At 28.4% G+C, this 20,422-nt stretch overlaps 1 protein-coding gene across 1 annotated transcript in view; it reads left to right on the top strand.

The window, feature by feature from the left end:
• Positions 1-20,422, top strand: part of LOC123301211 (methionine--tRNA ligase, mitochondrial) — a gene marked incomplete at its 3' end in the record, with an annotated part of 158,096 nt that overhangs the window by 33,887 nt on the left and 103,787 nt on the right. The window contains exon 3 of the mRNA XM_044883949.1: positions 12,740-12,974. Coding sequence (XP_044739884.1) covers positions 12,740-12,974 — 235 coding nt within the window. The remainder of the gene's footprint in view (positions 1-12,739; positions 12,975-20,422) is intronic.

Below are 20,422 nucleotides of genomic sequence, written 5' to 3' on the forward strand. Positions count from 1 at the left end.
TGAAAACTTTACTTGACGTATAAGTACATTAGTACTTTCAAATCATTAAATTTGTTTATGTTACCTACACGTTTTCGCAAAGTTTACATTACATTATAACTACACTGAAGCGTTCTTGTTCTTGGAAGTGACGTTAAATGTTTAGTACCACTGTTTGTGATGCAAGTGTATTTGCACATGTAAGTACCCTTTTGTACTTAGCTTACAAGCGATATAAAAATTGTGCATGGGAATTCATGGACTGTCAGTAATATAGGCTCGAATTCTTTTCACTTGCACTTGTTATTTGCATTAGTATTACACTGAGAAAAAAGATATTTGGAGTCAAATGATTTTCTATTGTCTGAACTGCGCGGAGAAGTTGAATACGTCGAAGCACGCATAGACCCTTACTCAATACCCTGACACAGTTGGCAGGTCAATATTGTCAATTATGTAAGGAATGGAGATATGTCATTAGTAGTTCATTTAATAATTATTAATTTAGTTTGATTATTAGGTATTATTTTCGATTCCAAAAAAAAAAAAAGAAAAAAAAAGTTCAATTGAAGAAATGTTTTCAATTGAAACTGTTTACTTTTGCACGAATATAAAAAAAGTTTATGCAACCGTTGGTTGGTAGCTTTGACTCTCTGAATTCTATATTTCATTTCTTTGATTATTTGTTACAATTGATTTCTTGGATTAGGTTTTTAATATTCGTAAATGGTTCAAATAAACTTTTTTTTATTATCCTGATCCTCATTCTGTTCTATTATAAATGTGAAATTTTGTGAGGATGAATGTATGTATCAACTTACAATAACTGCTTACCCATAGGTATATATTATGAATATATAGGAACATGCCACATTTGACAGTTACAATAAGTAAGTTTTTTTAATTATTTCATAAGTCGGTTATTTTTATACCATGTATATATGAAATATACATAGTATATTAAGTTTCGTCCCAAGTTTGTAACGCTTAAAAATATTGATGCTACGAACAAAATTTTGGTATAGGTGTTCATAGAATCACCTAATTAATCCATTTCCGGTTGTCCGTCCGTCCGTCCGTCCGTCTGTGGCCACGATAACTCAAAAACGAAAAAAGATATCGATCTGAAATTTTTACAGCGTACTCAGGACGTAAAAAGTCAGGTCAAGTTCGTAAATGAGCATCATAGGTCAATTCGGTCTTGGGTCCGTAGGGCCCATCTTGTAAACCGTTAGAGATAGAACAAAAGTTTAAATGTAAAAAATGTTGCTTATAAAAAAATAAAAAACTTTTGTTTGAAACATTTTTTTGTAAACATCACTGTTTTCGACGAGGGCGTTAATTAGGTGCAAATTTTATAGTATGTATTAATATAGGAATATCAAAGTGAATATCTTTTGTTATTTACGTGACGTCAAAAAAACAAACGATTGCGCATCAACACTTGCGCATTATATGAGAATATCAGTTAAATATGTCAGATATGTATGTATGTGAAATGTGACAGTGTGTTATCAACACTGCCTATACATGGTATTTCAACAATTAACTCAGTCAATTGTTTGTTTTCACTTGTTTTCTTTAAATTCTGATTTTTTTTTTAAAATCCCGATTATGTACTGGCCAGTGGCCATGCTTGCCTTTATACATAATTGATGGGGTTGTTTAAATCATTCTAACCAATCCAAACCAATTCCTATCCATATTTATTTTAAAAGTTTCTCTATACAAGTTAATACTATAAGTGACTTAATATTTCTAAACTCGTGTTAACTAGGCAATATAACAAACGGAAAACATGTAGACGAAGACGAAAAGTATATTTCGATAGCTGTTGTCAAATGAAAAATAAAACATTCTAATTTCACAATTTTTTATGGTATGCTAGACATAACTAACTCACAAATTACTGCTACCAACTTGTCACTTTATTGCACTATTTTCTTGCCAATAAATGGATTTACTTTATTGAGTGTAAAAAGTGTGCATAAAAAGAACAGACTATGGTAATTCATCAGAATAAATTTTTAGTAAAAGTTTTTAAATTCAATTTTCATGTAAAAAATCTGTTGCTTTCACATTTATTCCACCTATTCATATTATTAGAAAGTTTATTTTTCACAATTCAATTCTTATATTTTTTCATCTAGAAAATTGATTTCTCAGTTTTCAATTGATCAGAACATAAAAATGATTTTGTGCTTTTGTATTTTGTAATAATATAGCTATTGTGTTTGAGTACCTAATCTATGATGACGCCGTTCTACATTTATTCTTTTAAAGAATGTGTTGTGAGAATTGAATTAGTTAAACAAAGGTCAGTCAATGTCATTGAGTTTTTAAATATAGCTGTAAAGAGGATTAATAATTCGACGCACATTATTGGATACTTTATTCTTGAGTACTTAGCCATTTTAAATAGAAACTATCAATTTAATGTTGAAGTTCATTACAAGCTCTGGATAATTCGACTTGATGATCTGTTTCCATTCATGAATGAATATGTTTTCGAATTTTTCTGTTTTGAGATTTTGACATCTGATTATATTAATTTATAAAATATATTATATTATTTATATGAAATCAAAAGTAAAAAAAAATCAGTTTCAAGCATTTAGCTTTAAAAATGACGAAATTTACTTCAACCTCTTACAGCCTGTTTTTTCAAATTGAATAGCTGCCAAGATCCTTTCTCAGGCTCTAGAATGTCTCTGTACCAAATTTCATTGAAATCGGTTTATTTGTTTAGGTGTGAATGCGTAACCTACAGATATACAGAAATATTTTCGCATTTATATTATCAGTAAGGTAAGTGTTTCATGATAACTGTCAAATATATCTATCATTCTAATTTGTTTGTGGATTTGAATTAGAACAATTAATGTTAAATTTAATCTCTAAATGGTATAAAGTAAATCCACCTTGCAAGCAGATATACAAAAAAAAAACTTAAAGTTAGTTTTACAAATTACTTATTAGTTTTATAAATGTATTAAGAACTAATTTTTTGTATTTTTCTATAATGCCTACAACGTATATTATATTGTTGCGAGTAGAAAAAAGAACAAAGAATGAAAAAAATAAAACCGGATTGTTATATATCTCTTTATCATTGATAAAATATAAAATATGATGTTAAACAAAGATAAAACACTATATTTTCCTTCTTACACAAAACAAAAAATACAAAATGAAAACATTGTTATCATTTATTTTAACAAAAGTACTTCTACCCGACCGACCGACAAAGAAAAACGTAACAAAAAAAAAAAAAAAAAACTAAACATCGTAGAAAATCGGTTAAATGTATTGTGTAGTATCTTCACTTACGGTTAAATGTAGTAATGGTTCAGTTTGATAAGAGATAAAAAGTGATTTAAGTTCCCAAATGTTGTCCCATCAATAAAGTTTGTGAATGATTTAATGGTTGTAAAAAATATATAATAATTTAGAGAAAATTTATATAAAGCACAAGATTTTAGATTTTATCTTTTATTGAAACTTTCATATTTCCCACCACATTTCCCACCACATTTTTTGTCTCTGAAGAAATCTATTGAGACCTGATTTGAACTAAGTTTGTCAATTCTCTCTACGAAAAAAAAATAGGTAAAAATTTAATACGTCTTTATAGCACCATAATATCATAAATATCAAGGTTCATCTTCGATAAAACAGCTGTTATTTGTGCCTCTAGCCAAGAAAATCATTTTTATCGAATGCATTTAATTGGAGATCAAATAGCAGTTTTTTCTGTCAAAATATATTTTAACACTATAGAAACTAAAATAACAAAAATTGAAAATTGTTTTTAATTTCCATCGAATCTCGGAGGCTCGATGGACATAGCTGCTTTAGAGCGTATTTGTTCTACAATTTTAAATAGCAAGTGCTTTATATACTTTTGTCCAAATCCTTATAGTTAAGAAGCTATGTACACCATTAAATTAAACCAATAAATAAAGTCATTGTTGAGTCAAGTAGTTTGATGTTTTATTAATTAAAAACTTTTGTATTGCTAATAAAAATGTAATTCAAATTTTGGTTCATTAGCTCATCTCTGGTGTATTATGACTGCAGCTGTATCCATACTAGACGATACTAAATACTCTTTTTCAGATACGTCTTCAATTACTTGAAAAGCGATAATTTGTTGTGAGGCCGCTGGGGAATATTTTGAACCCAAATTTCAGTTACATTTGTGTAAGCAAAGCAAAAATTTTATAGTAATAAAATATGAAATTACTTTAGTCAACAATGTCTTTACTTTACTTTATTGATTAAATTTAATAGTGCACATAACTCCTTAACTATTGGGTTTTGAACAAAAGTTTATAAGGCACTTTCGACCTAAAATTGTCCAAAGAATACGCTCTTAAGCTATAACTATCAAGTTATGGGACACCCTGTATATAGAAATAGATAGGTGGTAAATACTCATGGCTACTAAAGGAGGTGCTTGCTCCAAAATTGAATAAAACTTCTTATTATTGCAAGTGCTCAAGACTTCAGATCCCAACCAACTCCTCTATAATCGACAAACTGAACCCAACAACTCGTAATTACAACAATACTCCGGGTGTATATTCATTGAACTAGTTAGTATACAGATTAAGATCTCAATACATTCGTTTCATCTACTATTGGCAGAGAGCACACTATATGGTCGATCAACTGAATGGATCATAGCGCTTGATGCGGACAAAATTTCGTTAAATCATGCTTACGTTCAGAATATTTAATAATAATAATTAATATTATATTATTATTCATATTTCATATAACATTTGGAATGTTTAATAAATTTAACAATAACAGTTTTTGACAGATAAAATCTGTCAATTTGATAGTTCACATAATATTTGTTTTCGTTATTGTTTTTATTATACTTATTTTTTTCAGCTGATCCAAGGGAAAAATTTTAATTCAACTTAAATTGTAACTTTTATATAGGAAGAATATATTTTTTACTTTAAATTCTACTTTTTTAATAAATAATTGGCTTCCAATACCTATTAACTAACATTCTAGAGCATGGTTTAATGTTGTCGCCAGATTTCGTTTTCATCGCGCTCTCTACGAATAACGGAATCCTAAACTTAAAAGAAAAATAATAAATAAAAAAAAAAAGTTGCTCCCATACAGAGCACGAACGAACTACACATATATTCATGTAAGCATGTATGTTGTAGTCTAAAGTGTAACCGAAGCTGAAGGAGTATAGTGTTACAATTTTTAGTTTACTCTTCCAGACACAACAGTACTGTGAATCATCTTTCTAATGTTTCTCATACTAAAAATATGATAAAAATCTATCTTGTTGTTCACTGTTAGGTACCAATATTTCTTGCTTTCTATATTGTAACATACTTCTTCTAAGTTGAACGAACAATAACTTTTATTATTCTATATATAAACAGTTTTGAAGGAGAGATTTCTGTGAGACAATTTTCACTTGAATTCACATAAAATTTTCTGATTTTCTTTAACATTTCTGTAGCATTTAATATTAAGGTTATCTTTCGTTATTTAAAATCAAAGCCAAATTTTTACACTTCAATAATACCTCGAACTTACGCAATAGGTGGAATAGAGTGATAAGTAGGTAAGTCAAATTCACGTACATCGAGCTATATGTTGTTCTATCCTCCGATGTATGATATTGTTTTAGTCGCCGCGTATTATTGTCAGTTTCCAGGATTTTTTAAATAATTTATTTTAAAAGAGGTCGAATATATAGCTAATAATATATACCGTATCCTACCCTTTAATAATAATTAATTCTTTTCGCGAAATAAGCTCTCAAAAATTGGTAATTTCTATATATAAAAAATTGTCATTTAAATTTCGATTTATAACTTTATGCCAAGAAGGTATTGTATCACTCCCAAAATAAAATTCAAAGGATAAGTTTCAAAATCCTTCTTTCTGTCAGTCGACATTTTTGTGTGTAAGATTATCGAAATATTTGGAACCAAATCTTTCTGGAAAGAAATGACACACCAAAAACAAATTATGAAAGTAAATAATTTTCACTTTCAAAATCTATTATTAATTCTCAAAATTTCAACTTTGACTTTGCAATTTTAATTAAATCTGATTTTCGAATAGGTCCCTTATCCAAGTTTATTATTTCATTACCTAGTTTTTGAATGAAGATGCTTTCATAAGCATCTAATTCGCTAGGATTAGGTACTGATATTAAATTTTAAAATTAGATTTGTCGATTTTATGATGATTTTCGATTACGTGAGCGAATTCACATTTATGTTCTTTGAATCTTATAACAATTTGTCGTCTACTTTTTTTCGGCAAACATAAATAGTTTTGAAATAAAAATACCAAAACGGGAAGTCCAAAAAGGATTGCAACAAAAATGTTTAAACTTTATTATTCAATATCTCCGGAATGAAAAAACCTCATGTGGTTAATATGATTTCTTTCTTACTTTTGTGAAATGAATCTCAAATAAAATACAAACGATTATTAAATTACAATTTCATATTTCTGTTTTCACATATCTTTCGTATTTCTCAAAAATAAAAAGTCTCTAACCAGGTGTTCATTTGATGTTTTTTTCTTGTTTTGTTTAAAATTTCAATTAATATTTTTGAATCATTCTGTATTTTGCGCAGGTGATTAATGAAATTATTAGAAAAAGTTCCCAAGAATTGATAATATAAAACATTTTTATTAAATTTTATTCATATTCATAATTCAAGATTATAAAAACATGTCTATGAAAAGGCGGCTATGTGTTAACCCAAATTTTTTTCACAAAAAGGATTCTCTTTTGCATATAGTTGAATTTTTTCAAGTAGTACATCTTATGTAAACAAATCTTTTCAACTACTCATAGGGAAAAAAAATTGAAAAATATGTATCCTGCAGTACTCTCTGATAGACAACATTTTACACTTTTTAAATCAATTTTGCAAAGTAATTTTAATGGAAAATTGTTGCATTCATCTCTGTTAAAGTAAATAAATTGTGATTTTGTTATCTCGAATGTATAAGTGTATTTATAGTCAAGTAAATTTTTCCAAAGAAAAAAGCACACCAAAAGTACTTATTGAGTTAACATGGAAATTGATTTTAAATCCGATTTATTCATGGTTCACAATCTGTAATTACTCATCAGAATTTTGTAAAACATGTTCAAACATCATTTTATGAATTTAAGAAGCTCAATAATTTGTTATTTAACATTGTTTTTCAGCTTTTAAAATGACGTTTTTGGAGTTTTTCCAAACGTTAAACTGTCAATAACGTAGCTTTACTTTTTTCAAAACATAGATATTTGACTGTTTCTATGGGAGAGGGGTATACAAAAATTGAAGCGATAGGATTTCTGGTCACACCCGAAATATAAGATTTATATCAGATTTTCTGTACAAGATACAATTGACAAAATGCGGTCCACAAATGTTGCAAAATCAAATCCTTGTGGCTTCTGGTATATAAAGAGTGGGGTCTTATTTCTAATATGTGTCCTGAGAATAGTATAAAATAATAATCGATAAGTTGATAATTATATAAAGAAAATAAATTAAATCAATTAAATCATTAATAAGTGACGTACTACGGTCTACTGACTATAATTGACGTGTGAATGAACAAATTTTTAATTTTTTCAATACCCATATCTCCTAAATTAGTCCTCAGATCGAAATTTGTTCAAGAAATTTTTCTTTCATTTTTTTAAGCTCATTCAAGAAGTCTGTAGAAAGTTATAGAACAGCCTGTATAGTAGTCAAATTTGTGTTCGTAAACATCGACTTTACTTCCATGACTGGGCTCGCAGTTATTGGGTCAGATAATACAGCTAGTGGTAAATTTATGTAAATTGCATTGGTTTGTGAGAAAATACACTAGAGATTATTTATAGGCTGGGATTTTATTGTCAATTTCATGTTATTTTAGTTCAGTTAATCTAATATAGTAAATTGCGACAAAATCAAGTATGAAATTATCTCGAAATTTGTTGACTAATTTTCCTAGATTATGATTGGAGATTGGTGAACCATACGAAGAGAATGAGAGACCATAAGGGTAGGTCAGTCATGTTGTTAATGCATATAATGTGTTTTCTGCAAAATTTACATAATATGTACAGTGAATAATGTATATATTACAGACAATTTAAAAAATATTGAAGGTGGAAATATTTTTAAATTTCTTACTACATCAAGACGCCTTTTAGGGTTAATATTTTAAACTTTAACGTGTTAATCATTGAAATAAAGGGCAATAATTGAGATTATGTTTCTCTTTATTGGATCGTGTTATCATTAAAACAATATCTTTATTGTGCCATGTTAAATACTATCGATCAAACGAGACAAAAAAGTTTTATATCTTTGACTTAAATATGATTATATGCAGTTAACTTGTGTCGGTCAAACTTGCGAATGTCAGGGTACCGTACTGCTTCCCGGAAGAATGTTTCTTAGAATCATGAATCCCAGATTTTAATGACATGATAATATCTTTATAAGAATATTAATTACAGCATAGAATGCATATTAATAAAAATATATCATACAAATATAAATAAAAAATGTTATATTTATAAATTAATTTTATTCAGCAAATGATTCAGCAATGATTTTATTCAGATAAAAAATATTATAAAAATAAGACACAAAAACATTATGCTTATATTTAGCTGGAGAACACGTACTCGAAAAAGTGCCTTGCAAGTTTGAAAGACACTGCTAGTTACAAAAATTCTAATAATCTTACCTGCATTATTTTAATTACTAGAGAAATTCTTATTTTTAGTGTGCAGTTAGTAAATTTACTACCTCTGATGCTGGCTCTGTTGTACCCAACGAGTATTATGTTTTATATGATTTTTATGAATTCTGTGTAAGAGACTATTTGTATTTTAGAATTGGTTACCCTCCAGGTATAGAACATACATACTTACATACATACCTACATCTAATTCAAGTGTAGTGCGGTTAACTTTGTCTCGATTATCTATATTTGTATATCCAACAATCTTTCACTAGGATGTGAATTAGAAAAGGTTTTCCATCTACGTAATATGGAAAATTTATGAAATTGTGTTTGGGGTTAACCAATAAGGATATTCAGACATTAAAAAAAGATATTTATTCAAATTATTTTAGTTTTGGTGTAAAATATACAATACGATATAGTCGTTATTTTGTATAGGTAAATAAGGAAATCCATTAATAAATTGGTTTAAAGCTTTTTGAAATTGAATTTTTTCTAAAATATAATTCATTTTAAAAAGTTTTCTTGAACTTGCTTTGGATGTCGTTCTAGTTTTTCGGTTAAAATCAAGTATTTGAATATCGAAGTACTTCTCATGATCCGATTGAAATAAATAAAAAGGTAATTCAGGACTTTTTGAATTTATTTGCTCTTATTTCAATTCACGTAATTTTCGTTTTATATCATTGAAAATTGATATTTCAATCTTCACGCAATATGATTCTCTCTGCTTCATTCCAGAATTAAATACATTATAAGAATTGCAACCTTCGCGTATTTTTATACCATGTATATGAAATATACCAAGGTATACTAAGTTTAGTCCCAAGTTTGTAACGCTTAAAAATATTGATGCTATGAACAAAATTTTGTTATAAATGTTCATAAAATCACCTAATTAGTCCATTTCCGGTTGTCTGTCTGTCCGTCTGTCATCACAATTTCTCAAAAATCAAAAGAGATATCAAACTGAAATTTTAAAGCGTGCTTAGGAGTAAAATGTGGGGCCGAGTTCGTAAATGAGCAACATAGGACAATTGTGTCCTGAGTTCTTAGGCTCCATTTTGTAATCCGTTAGAGATAGAACAAAAGTTTAAATGTAACAAATGTTCCTCATAAAAAAATAAACAATGCTTTAAACTTTTTTTTTGTATATAGTACTGTTTACTCACGAGGGCACACGTTAGATGAAAATTTTATAGTATGTATTATATGGGCATATCAGTTATATGTGTGTGACATGTATGTATGTGTAATGTGACAGAGTAATGTTCCTTATAAAAAAATAAACATCTTTTGTTTGAAACATTTTTTCGTAAACATCACTGTTTATCCGTGAGAGCGCAAATTTTATAGTATGTATTAATATGGGATAATCAGTTATGTATGTGTGACATGTATAGGTATATGTGTAATGTGACAGAGTAATCAACACTGTCTATACATGGTATTTCAACAATTAACTCAGTCAATTGTTTGTTTTCACTTGTTAAAGTATAAACTTCACCACTAATTTACAATACTTACCATGATGAATTCATTTTTCTGTTCCACTTAAATACAAGAATTGAATGATAACTTAATTTTCTTAAATTTGTAACCATTTGCTGCTGATTAGATAAGATATCATTATTATCAAAATTAACGCTTACTTCAGACAATATTTGTTGCTCATCCAATCTTACAAAGCAATAAACTTTATGTTGTTAATTTTATCAGAGCTATCTGGGGGTTGGTATTATCTTAACAAATACATAATTTAATTGAATGTGATAAAATTGAAATTGAGGAGACACTAAATTTGACCTCAATATCATCATATTAATATTAAGGTTACTTTAAGCACTAGAGAGATTACATACTTACTCTATGTGGGTACAATCGAATTACAAAAAAATTGATCATATTTTAAATATTTTCAACGGTTGAGGCTATTTTTTCATTTAATTCAGGAGTAAGATTTACAAAATAAAAGTGAAATTTACAAAATTTAAAAAATCCCCGACAAATGCGATTTATTCCTTGCAAACCGCTGTTTGGAAACTTTGCTATAAAATGTTCTCAATTGAATCGGTTCGACCGTTTAGGGGCTACGATGCCTTTGAGAAACACATAGATGCAGAGATAAATACTTTAAACTTATAACACTCTTTCTTAAATCAATATCAAAGTTATGGTCAAGGACATCAGATGAGATGAAAAAGATACTTAGAGAACTATCATTTTTTGGGACAATGTTTGGAAATATTTTAATTGAAATTGAAATATTTGAGTTGACTTTGTTCTTTTGAATTATTGTTTTAAATTACCTAATCTACTTATTCTTTGGATAACATCATTTTTTTGAGATTGTACATTTCAGGTAAACTGTAAACACTTAGTATCAAAATGTAGGTACTACACTTCACTGGAGTATGCAGTGTATTATATCACCTACATTAGTTTTAGAATTTGGGTAAACATTAAGTAAACTGATATATTATACATTAATTTGATTGGTTAAATGCCTCGAATAACACATTTCATCTTAGTAGCACATATTTGGTTTAGATGTTCTATGATATCTGTGGTATTCTATCTTATATATATATATATATGATACTGTGGGTGGATGACTTTTGGTTGAGAATGTTGTTTGTTAAAATTATTGCTTATAAAAATTATTGTACGCAAAAGTACACTCGCACCAGAACTAAAGTTATTTGTCTTTATAGGTTACGCCATTGTATCATAAATAAACATCCATTATATAACCAAAAGGCTTTGACGATTTAAAATTGTATACAAGCTAGTGTACAAAACATAAATATTAAATGAAAAAAAATTTTTATTTAAAAAAATTCAAAACCATTTTTTGGAGGTCTTAAACCATCTAAACTTTGCTTAATTAGCAACAATAGGTAATTAAAAAACAAGTGAAAATAAAAATATACTTAGTTAAGAGAGTTAATTGTTGAAATACTCTGTCGTATAATCTTAAGAATCGGTGCATAGTAATATTTATAAAAAAATTACATATTTTTGGTTTTCGAAAAATGCGAACTTTCGTTAAATTTGTTAAAATTTAATAGTTTTGGATTATTACTCTGCTTTAATATTTTCACTCTCAAACATCATTCAGTCAATAATCACGTAACCAAACTATACGCAAGCAATTTATTAAAGGAACAAAATTTTTATACAAAATTTTACATAAATTTCCATAAAATATTACATAAAGATTTCGAGTGGTCTTAACAAATTTGTTGTTAAATAATTTTAAAAATTTTGGTACACTTCTAAACTTTAAAACTTATATAAAAATTAGGGATAACATTTCTCACCCTTTCTTACTCTCAGAGCAAAGGGATTTTTGATTCCAAAACTAGAAAATACAAGTTTTGAAATGAGATATTGAGGTGCCAAACTCGATGATATTTCGAAGAGATAAAGCTGTTTGAAATGTAACTAAAATTTTGTGCACAAATTTTGTTCTTTTAATAAATTGGTGCAGTGTATTTTTAATTAGCTAGAACATTAAAAAATAAATGTATATGAAATTATGTAGAGGTTATGATTTACAAAGTTAAAGAATATTTAACGGGCGAAATATTTGATGCATGTGCAGAACGCGTGGGCAAATATCTTATCACGCCACTGGTTAATATCACTCATTCATGTTATTAAATTGCGTTAGTTAAGTCCTATCTACAAAAAACAATTGTTATAAAAGTTGTTTGTCCAAACTTTGTGTAAACCATCCAAAAGCACTATCGGATTTTGAGCTTTCTAATATTATAAAAAGGTATATGTTTAGGCTTTTTCGGCATTTTAATGCAAATAGGCATTTGCAAAATAGTTGGAGTGCATTTGCAAAATAGTTGGAGTCGGTACCTTTGGAATTGTGACGACAGTATAGTGGATTCTATTTTGGTCTATGTCAATACTTGATAAAAGTTAATGATTTTTCTGGCATCAATCGATGTTCTAGTTTATATTCTCTGAAATATGAATAATTTTTTGTACATTTTTGCAGAATGAATTAAGAAAATCTGGGAAGATATATTCAGCAAACTATCAAGGATGGTATTGTGTGCCTGACGAAACATTTTTGACTGAGTCACAAATAACTGAAAAACAATTACCGGATGGTCGCAAAATCAAAATATCGATTGAATCTGGACATCCTGTGGAATGGACACAAGAACAAAATTATTTATTCCGTTTAAGTGTATTTCAACAAGATTTGTATAATTGGTTAAAAACGAATGGTAAGTTTTCTTTATTTCTTATTTATTTGTCTCAATGTTGATCTTTTTATAACTATTTGAGCAAAAGAATTTTCGGTTGTCTATCTGTCAATCCGCCTAAACATCTGACAACACGATAACTTCGATAACTCAAAAACGAAAAGAGATATCAAACTAAAATTTTTATAGCGTGCTAAGGACGTAAAAAGTGGGGTCAAGTTCATAAATGTGCAACATAGGTAGGTCTTTAACCGGTAAACCGTTAGAGATAGAACAAAAGTTTAAATGTTTCTTTTAAAAAAATAAACAACTTTTGTTTGAAACATTTTTTCGTAAACATCACTGTTTACCCGCGAAGGCGCAAATTAGGCGCAAATTGTATAGTATGTATTATATGGGAATATCAGTTATGTTTGTGTTACATGTATGTATTTATAATGTGACAGTGTAATCAACATTGTCTATACATGGTATTTCAACAATTAACTCAGTCAATTGTTTGTTTTCACTTGTTTATTTTGGTTTCTGTAAAATTAATTTAGAAAATTAATGATGAATGTTCTGGTTTGTTTGTTTATAAAAGTTTTATATGTCGTTTTGGTTTTATACGAAAATAAATTATAAAAGTATCTCCGTACGCTATTTATTTAAGTTTCTTCCAAGCCACACTTATATATATTTTTAACCCCTAGATACACTACTGAAGCAAAACCATTATTTAGTGCTTATTTTCGTTTTAAAATTATTATATACAAATTAATTTCCATTCGATAGATAATGGTTGGTGCAATTTTGAATAAAAATTGTTTCTGCGAAAATTAAATACCTACTACACAAAATTTTGCGATTTTTTGGCTATCAAATTTTTATTTTAAAATATAAAGGTTTATAAATTTTTGTTTTGTTTTGTTTTGTTTTGTTTTTTTTTTTTTTTACGCCGGGTATTTTTGGTCTATACCTCCGTAATCGTAAAATTAAGACCTATTACCTAGTAAACCTTCCTATATTTGTATCAAAATATTTATACTGTTTTTTGACCAAATTTTATATTCGATTGAATTTTTTTCTAAACTAAAACCTTTCGAATAGCCGAATTTAACGCATTTTTTTCCACAGACTAAGAATAGGGATTACTATTAAATCCCAAAGTTTCAAATTGTGACCGTTTAAAACACGAAATAATTATTGCCTAAATTACCAATTTTGACAATTTACGTCCAAATTAGTATCTGGAAAACAAAACGATGTGGCGCTATTTTTTTTTTTTTTCTAAAAACATTTATTTCAACTCCCACTACTTTTTTTTTCAATTCTGTCGAGAAAATTTTTTCATATCGTAAAAAATAGCTGGCAAGCTAGATCTCCTGATCTAATTGAAAAATTCTGCAACTTGGGATCTAACATTATTCTGAGTGTGTGAAAAAAAAAACAAATCAGTCGACAAGTTCTTCCATGCTAGAAATACTTTATCCATTAAATTATGGAAATTATTTGAAATAGTTGGAAACGGCTAGCGAAGCGGACTTGAATAACGTAGTATAACGTAATATTAAATAGATGTTTTTTGTTTGAGTTGGTACCTACTTTTAGGCACGTCTTAAAGAAAATGTGTTAATGCAAATTTTTAAAAAAAGTGACAATTGATAGAGCAGTTGCTTCATGGTATTTTTAACCGACTTCAAACAAAAAAGGAGGAGGTTATCAATTCGACTGTATTTTTTTTTATGTGTGTTACTTCAGAACCTTTGACTTCGTGAACCGATTTTGATGATTCTTTATCTATTTGAAAGCTGGTGCTTCCCGTGTGGTCCCATTTCATTTTCCAGTTCTGACAGTGGCATCAATGAGAAACTCATCAAAGTCTTAAATTTTCAATAAGTATGCACGACAAGAGGACGAATAACTCAACCGATTTCGATGATACTTTTTTAAGTGACAAATTAGTTAGTGCACTTCAGATTCACTAAAAATCACAACAAAAAAAAAAACTTTTAACAAAAAGAAACGCGACTTCAAAAAATAATTTTCCAAAACAAATTAATATGCACTAAAAAGTAAAAAAGTAACGATAGTATAATGTAGTTAAAATTATTGTTATTTTTGGAGTCGGTGTCAGCCAAGCTGATGTAGCAAACTGTTTTGTCAAAATTTGTTTCCTTGGCTGACACCGACTCCAAAAATAACAATAATTTGAACTACATTATATTATCGTTATTTTTTACTGTTTAGTGCATATTAATTTGTTTTAGAAAGTTTTTCTTTTAAAGTCGGTTTTCTTTTTGTTAAAAGTTTTTTTTATTTATATGATATTTTTTTGTGGTTTTATAAAATAAGTCAAAATAATGTTATAAATGTGATTATTATTATGAGATAATAATACTTTAATATTATATCCAGCCCAAGTTAGTTTAGTTATCATCTGTTTTGTTATGACATGACAGCTAAACAATGCGAGTGTTCATATTTCCATTCTTAAATACTGCAGTGTTTGTATTTCGCATACTAGTTGAGACAAAATCTAATGAATTTTTGTACTGTTTGTTAATGTTGTTGAATAAAATAAAGAACATTTTATTGTTACCATCAAGTTACCATTATTTCTAAAAATTTTTCAACTTGTTGTTCAAATTAAGTGCGCTTATAATTTTCAATTGCTATTACAATCCTGACATTAAAATATCTCATATTAAATAACTCCGGTTAAATATAATTATAATTTTGGTGCCATGCTATAAGCTTGAAGCCTTTTTGGGTTTTAGTATTTATGTAGGAGATCTTACCTTTCAGGTTCTAGGTTTAATCGTGGTCAAATTCATTTTTCCAAGTTGAATTAATTAATCATTAATGAATCATTTATTTTTGTAAATAATTCCTATTTTAAAGGGGAAAAATTTTTAAAGAGGTATCAACATACGGAGTGGATTAAATTGTGTATTAATATTAGTTCAGTGATAGAGCATTCTGTTATCTGAAAAAATATGTGCTACTTATCTGCAGTGTATTGTACTAATATTAATACACAATTTAATACCCTCCGTATATTGATACCTCTCACATCTAAGTGTCTCTGTATTGGTCAAATAATTTGATAAATATGTTTTTTTTGTTGTCTTTATTTATAACAAAAAAGTTTTTTAGTATTGCTTACCCAATTAAATCAATTTACATTCAATTATTGTTTTATGATAGCCCTCTCTATATTCTAAAGTGATACCTACTTCTTTTAATGAGTTTGATTGGTCTGTGAATGCATAAATCCTTCTATTTTTTCCATAGCCACATCTCCCGAATTAGGCCTCAAATCGAAATTTGGTAAAGAGTTTTTTCATTTGTATTGATAAGCCTAATTTACTGGTATAATTTTCTGCTATCAATAATAGAGCACTCTGTATATACATCAAAGTTTCTTGCATTGAAAATCTCGATGACGGGAGTTATTTAAATTTGGTGTATTCTAGTTAAGATGCATGCTATATGTACTACAATTATTACAAAATTTTAAGTGGTGCATAATGGTAGTGAAGAGTGTAATACCAGAGATAAAAATTTATATTTATGTGTTATTTTAAAGACATTTTTTAAAATATCATATTAAAAAAATCCTTGTTTATGGCAATATTATTCCTTAAAAAAAACCATGGATGGTTTTGAGAGTTTAAATATTAAACAAATATCGATTAAAGCATGTTACCAATTGTATTGGAGGTGTAAGCCATGGTACGAGATATATGATCCACGGTAAAATCATGTACTTCGAATCATTTCCACTGAGTTCGCCTGAAGGTGTTCCCATCATCATGTAATTTTCACAGGTTACTTTAGAGAACATTATCATTATGTGATTGAAAACATTGAAAATCTTACAAATTTCTCTTTTCCTGAGACATCCTCTCCTTTTAGTAACAGCTTTCATTGGTATTTTTTATTAACTCGAGGTGAAATGGATTTTTTTTACTTGTACTAGTCTAAGCTATATAATATTTCAACTAAGATGAAATTCTACAATAAGCATTTCCTCTTTCCAAAGTTCTACCATTAACCACAAGTTTTTACTTACACGTCTGTGTCATATATGTCTCATTATTATTATGAACTGTCAGTTACATCGTATTTATTATATGTTTATTATTATAGGTTCTACAATATTATTTTATATAGACTTTATTATACCTATAATATTCGTGATAAATCTGTGCATCCATCCTACGACAAAAATAACAGATTATAACTGTCTTATGTGTAATACTCCAATCATCTTAGAATTTCACCTCGGAATCTAACAGAATCAGCTGAATCTTTGTACAAATCTTTATTTTGATAGTACAAATGTTGTCTCAAAAGTCACATATGGTCACTCGTGCGCGTCCTTAGATATTCTTGGTCAAAGGTCTCGAATATCAGTTTATTGTGAATATCTCGTTTCTTTTGGCTTTAATCGTATTAACATCTATAAATATATAGGAGACTTTCTATAGATATAGATAGTCACTCATCACGATATCTCTGGAACTATAAGACCTAGAGACTTGAAATTTGGCAGGAATATTCCTTTTGCCAATTAGAGGTCAGCTAAGAACGGATTTTACGAAATTCCACCCACAAGGGGGTTGCGGGGATGTTTATGAATAAAAAATTCATATTTTTCAATTATGGCTTTTAATAGTTCAAAACTTGGTCAGAATGTTTTAAATTACATTTAGAAATTTTTTTAACCTTCGGAGGGTAGAAAGGTGTAGCGAGAAAGTGGGAAGGAAATATCAAATATTTACAAATATACCTAAGTGGGGTATCAAATAAAAGAGCATGACGTGTACATTACAAAACTGTTATCCAACGCAAGGAAATGTGGAGGGAGGGGTGCAAGTGGGGATGTTGCCCAGCAAAGCGGGTAGTTCCCAGCTAGTTTATTATAAAATTGTAGAAGATAAAATTTCTACAAATTTGGCCTGGAACTTTGTTTTGTACGTTGAACCGTTCTTGAATGAGAGGGCGCAGAAGATGGTGCGCTCAGCTTATCGTACTTCAGTGCTGGGTGACTATTTATAAATATTAGGTATTAATAATTATTTAAGTAGTATTTAATGAATATTTAAACGTCTATTATACGGTTTTTCACTTAATTATCGATTAAATACTAGATAAATAATTATTTAATACCTTATATTTCTAAATATTGACCCTGCACTAAGGTACGTTAACGAAAACAATTGCTTTTTATTTAATAAAGATTAACCAATTTAAACAATTTCTATATCTTTTATTAGTTACAAACCTGATTTGATTTTTAGATTACCCTGCACGCAACGTCCAATTTATTATTTTGGTAAAATGTAGTCCTCCGTGTAGAAAATTTTTATTTTTGATGATGCATTTAGGTGGTTATCTCAAAATAGAACATCCTATATATCTGTTGTTTGTATAACATTCTGTAATAATAATCTTTACTTATTCCAAAAACTTTATTTTATCTAATAGAGATGTGCCTTGTCTGTTATTATTAAAAACATAATGCAGTTAATATGATACAATTCTATACATTTTACTTCCTTTAATTTAATACTCTTTTGTTACTGCTACTTTCCTTCGAAGAAAATGGAATTTGATGGTCGACGAACCAATTGTAGTTAACCCACCTTGATGATATTAAGGCTTATTGTTTTTTTTACAACTATTAAATTTTGTTTAGTTTAAAGAAAAACTAAATTTTTTTGTCTTGAAAAAATATGTTTAATAGATCGGGTGATTTTAGAAGAAAATGGAGTGGCAGAATACAGTCTACCTTATTGAATAAACTAAATATAGAAAGTTTTTAATGAGAAATGCTTAGCTTTATAAGGTCGTCAGAATGACATGAAGCAGAGGGTTAAGAAAGTATATGAAGTGTCGTATGACCCGATAAGAATGAAGAATCTCTTTATATATATTATGTACTAAGTAAAAAGCATAAAGAAATAAATTAAAAGCGTTTAATAGTAATTAAATGAAACATATTTGTTTTTTGATATTATGCGTTGGTTTTAGATATTGCTATATCCTCAACTTGTACTGAACCATTTTTTTGTTAATTAATAATATCCATATATAAGTTTAATAAAATTTTCGTAAATGTAACACATTGTTATAGTCTATTTAGTTTAGCCCTGCCAAAAATGTAACGTGCGATGAGAAACATTGTTTCAAAAATTGTTGTAGTTCGTAACTTTTATGAGACAGAATTTATATAATATTATTAAAAGTCTTGCAAAAACAATATTTTTTCATTAGGTTTCCGTTTACGGAAAAATGTTTGTTCCTAAAGAATAATGTTCGAATAGAATGTTACCTCTATGTTTCCAAAAAAATTATATGAACATGATCAATTTTTTAGCCCCGTGCTCTTTGTAACACTTGTAAGTTTTAGATGTGTTGAAATGTCAGAATTTGTTCAACCAATCTAATAAAAAAACTGGAATAAATTAAGGTAGGGACTACTATGGTTATTTCTGGTACCATAATGTGATGAGTGCTTTTTATTAATGATGTTTCATACTGAATTGTGTGGAAAATAATGAACATTATATAAAACTACATTCATTTTGCAAGTAAAAATCCCAAGGGTATTGATACTTTGTATAATTTTGTTCGTTAATATGTTTTAAACACGAATTAAAAAAATCTCTCATGAATGCCGTATAACATTCATAAGTAGTGAGAAATTGGGGGGGGGGGCAGGATCACCTAACGAAAAACTGAAATAAACGAGTACAGTTATAACATAGACATTCTTTTAATGCTTTTTTAGCAAGCACAAGTAAACAAGTAACTATTTCAGTAACCAACATTTGGAATTATTTAATGAATGGCATAAGATTGAATGAGTGAATGAATGTTTTAAAAACAAAAAAATGCGAGAGTGATAAAAGTTTTTACAAAACAATATGCCAGAGATTAAAAGAAGGCAGTTTAAGTTTTCGAACGATTCTAAAAAAATTTCAGAGCGATGATTATTTCAAAAGATACAGGATTTTAAACCCAGAAGTGCGAATGTTGCTTAGAAAGCGAATATCTTGGTCCAAAAAGCTCTTACAGAAATTTTTTATACCCTATTTTCAAGAAAAATAAAGAACCTTCGGGAGGTTTTAAGAAATTTACTACGCTTCTTGCAACCCTCCCTGCAAAGCGACAAGGGGAGATAAAAATTTTTAAGCAATAGCAATTCGATGATTTTGCAAAGATAAGTTGTTCGAAAAATGGTAAAAATTTGAGTTAAAAGAAATTTTCCCTTTATATTTTTGTTCTGTATAGCTATTCGGTCCAACTTTTAAATTACTAGCTTGATACCCGCCCGCTTTGCTGGGCTTAATAGTAAAGATCACCGTGTTATAGCCTGCACCTCTCTTGCTCTCGCTTATCCCCTTCCATAACATTCGAAATAGGGGAAGGGATTGTTGTTTTAAAATGTTATATATATAGTCTTGATTTATTGAGTG

This window comes from Chrysoperla carnea, chromosome 1 (assembly GCF_905475395.1).
Source record: "Chrysoperla carnea chromosome 1, inChrCarn1.1, whole genome shotgun sequence".
Classification (NCBI taxonomy): Eukaryota; Metazoa; Arthropoda; class Insecta; order Neuroptera; family Chrysopidae; genus Chrysoperla; species Chrysoperla carnea.